This window comes from Cetorhinus maximus, chromosome 2 (assembly GCF_964194155.1).
Source record: "Cetorhinus maximus chromosome 2, sCetMax3.hap1.1, whole genome shotgun sequence".
Taxonomy (NCBI): Eukaryota; Metazoa; Chordata; class Chondrichthyes; order Lamniformes; family Cetorhinidae; genus Cetorhinus; species Cetorhinus maximus.
This window is the reverse complement of record NC_135880.1, coordinates 19,155,517-19,158,884: the sequence shown is the minus strand read 5'-3', so window position 1 is coordinate 19,158,884 and position 3,368 is coordinate 19,155,517. Positions and strand designations below refer to the sequence as shown.

At 63.8% G+C, this 3,368-nt stretch overlaps 1 protein-coding gene across 3 annotated transcripts in view; it reads left to right on the top strand.

Annotated features, from left to right (window-relative positions):
• Positions 1-774: 774 nt before the first annotated feature.
• hpgd (15-hydroxyprostaglandin dehydrogenase) overlaps positions 775-3,368 on the top strand; it is a 90,721-nt gene continuing 88,127 nt past the window's right edge. For all 3 annotated transcript variants that reach the window (XM_078561559.1, XM_078561575.1, XM_078561567.1), the window contains exon 1: positions 775-901. In XM_078561559.1, coding sequence (XP_078417685.1) covers positions 776-901 — 126 coding nt within the window. In that variant the 5' untranslated portion in view covers position 775. The remainder of the gene's footprint in view (positions 902-3,368) is intronic.

Here is a 3,368-nt window from a genome sequence, read left to right as displayed (position 1 = left end):
AGACGCACGGGAACACCACCACCTGCAAATTTCCCTCCAAGCCACTCACCATCCTGACTTGGAAATATATCGCCTTCCCTTCACTGTCCTTGGGTCAAAATCCTGGAACTCCCCACCTAACAGCACCGTGGGTGTGCCTACACCACGACTGCAGCCGTTCAACAAGGTGGCTCACCCCCACCTTCTCAAGGGCAATTCGGGAAGAGCAACAAGTGTCGATCTTACCAGCTACACCCACATCCCCTAAAAAGAATTTAAAAAGGTCCTGTGTGTAAAGGGGCTAGAAAATTGCACATCCGTTATTTCCAGAGGCTAGGTGTGTGGAGTTTGTCCCCAGCTCGTTCCCCAGTCTGCGTTTCTTGACAGAGCTGTTTTTATTCAAGTTTTGGACGAGTTCAGTCCAATTACATAATTGCAGTTGCTGAATTGCTGCACGGTGGAAAGTGACTCTCATTTGCGAGAGGGAGAGAGATGAGGAATGGCGCGTGAATGGGATCCAGGTTCACAGAGTTGTGGGGGGGGGAGAGCAGTGGGTCTGCAATGTGTTTGAAGGGCTGGTAGATCACCTCCCGTCCCTGATCAATGTTTTGCAAGCAGAGTGGCTGCACGTGATGCAACAACTGAGGTGCAATCCCTGTGCGTGAGAGAGCGAAACACATTGCTGAAGCTTGCACAGTGACTGCCCACCCGCTGACAGCGGGAGCACAGAGCAGCCTCCCAGCCTGCAGCCCACACGACCTGCCGGCTCGGGTTTGAACCCCACCCCACCCCCGGCATGGAGGAGCTGGCAGCTCCCAGCGGGACCCAGATGGACCTCAGTGGGAAAGTGGCGCTGGTGACAGGAGCGGCTCAGGGGATCGGCAGATCGTTCAGTGAGGCGCTGCTCAGATGCGGAGCGAAGGTACAATCCTGTCCCTTAACCTGTAGGAAGCGAGTTCAGCCGCTGAGTCTTTACACTTTACCTTGTTTCATGTAAATATTTTTACTCTCTCTCCCTTCTTTTCTCTTATACCCACCCCCCCTTTTCCACTTCCCCCTTCCCCACCTCTTCCCCCCCCCGACCTCTTTCCCCCCCTCCCCACCTCGTTCTCTCCCTCTCTTTCCCTCTCCCTTTCTCCCCCTCTCTTCCTTTCCCCTCTCTTCCTTCCTCATCTCTCTCTCCCCATCTCCCTCTCCCCACCATCTCTCCCTCTCCCCCATCTCTCCCTCTCCCCCATCTCTCTCTCTCCCCATCTCCCTCTCCCCCATCTCCCTCTCCCCACCATCTCTCCCTCTCCCCCATCTCTCCCTCTCCCCCATCTCTCTCTCTCCCCATCTCCCTCTCCCCACCATCTCTCCCTCTCCCCCATCTCTCCCTCTCCCCCATCTCTCTCTCTCCCCATCTCCCTCTCCCCACCATCTCTCCCTACCCCCCCATCTCTCTCTTGACCCCTCATCTCCCCGTCTCTCTCCCTCGTTATCTCTCTTTCCCCCTTCGTCTCTTTCTCCCCCCTCGTCTCTCTCTCTCCCCCCTCTCTTCCCCCCCACTCTCCCCGTCTCTTCCCCCCCACTCTCCCTCCCTTCCCCCCTCTTCCCCCCACTCTTCCCCCCCACTCTCCCCCCTCTTCCCCACCACTCTCCCCCCTCTTCCCCCCACTCTCCCCCCTTCCCCCCCACTCTCCCCCCTTCCCCCCCACTCTCCCTCCTCTCTTCCCACCACACTCTCTCCCCTCTCTTCCCCCACCCTCCCCCCTCGATCCCCGACCCTCCCCCCTCGATCCCCGACCCTCCCCCCTCGATCCCCGACCCTCCCCCCTCGATCCCCGACCCTCCCCCCTCGATCCCCGACCCTCCCCCCTCGATCCCCGACCCTCCCCCCTCGATCCCCGACCCTCCCCCCTCGATCCCCGACCCTCCCCCCTCGATCCCCGACCCTCCCCCCTCGATCCCCGACCCTCCCCCCTCGATCCCCGACCCTCCCCCCTCGATCCCCGACCCTCCCCCCTCGATCCCCGACCCTCCCCCCTCGATCCCCGACCCTCCCCCCTCGATCCCCGACCCTCCCCCCTCGATCCCCGACCCTTCCCCCTCGATCCCCGACCCTCCCCCCTCGATCCCCGACCCTCCCCCTCTTTCCCCCCTCTCTTCCCCCTACTCTCCCCCTCTCTTCCCCCCACTCCCCCCCCACTCTCCCCCCCCACTCTCCCCCCCACTCTCCCCCCCCACTCTCCCCCCCCACTCTCCCCCCCCACTCTCCCCCCCCACTCTCCCCCCCCCACTCTCCCCCCCCCACTCTCCCCCCCCCACTCTCCCCCCCACTCTCCCCCCCACTCTCCCCCCCACTCTCTTCCCCGCCTCACTCTCCCCCCAACGCTCCCCCCGACTCTCCCATCTCTCTTTCCCTCTCCACTCTCCCACCTTTCTTCCACCCCAACTCTCTTCCCTCTCTTCCACCCCCACTCTCCCCCACCTCCCACTGCTCTTCCACCCAACTCTCCCCCTTCCCCCCACTCTCCCCTTCCCCCCACTCTTCTCTCCCACCCCGCTCTCTCCCCCCCCACTCTCCCTCACTCTCTCCCCCTCACTCTCTCCCCCTCACTCTCTTCCCCCCACTCTCTCCCCCTCACCACACTCTTCCCCCCACTCACTCCCCCACACTCTCCCCTCCCATTCTCTCTCCCCTCCCACTCTCTCTCCCCTCCCACTCTCCCCCCCACTCACTCCCCCTCTCACTCACTCTCCCCCCATTCACTCTCCCCGCCCCCACTCATTCTCCCCCATACTCTTCCCCCCAACTCCTCCCCCCACTCTCCCATTCACTCTCCTGCCCCCCACTCTCACCCCCCACCCCCCCAACTCTCCCCTTCATTTCCCCCCCCGCTCTCCCCCCCCACTCTCCCCCTCTACTCTCCCCCTCTACTCTCCCCCCCTCTACTCTCCCCTCACACCCTTACCCCCCACTCTTCCCCCCCCAACTCCCGTTCCCCTCTCTCTCCCCCCCACTCTTTTTCCCCATTCCCTTCCTTCCCTTCCCCCTCTCCCTTCCCCCCCACTCCCCCTCTCCTCCCCCACTCCCCCTCTCCTCCCCCACTCCCCCTCTCCTCCCCCACTCCCCCTCTCCTCCTCCCTTCCCCACGCTCTCCCCCCTCCATTCCCCAACTTTACCCCCTTCTCCCCCTCCTCCCTTCCCCCTCTCCCTTCCCCCACTACCACCCCCTCTCCCTTCCCCCCCCCAATTCCCCCCTCTCCCCCTCACTACCCCTTCTTGCCCCCCCGCTACCCCCTCTCCCTTCCCCCCCGCCCACCTCTCCCTTCCCCCCCGCCCACCTCTCCCTTCCCCCCCTGCCCACCTCTCCCTTCCCCCCCCGCCCACCTCTCCCTTCCCCCCC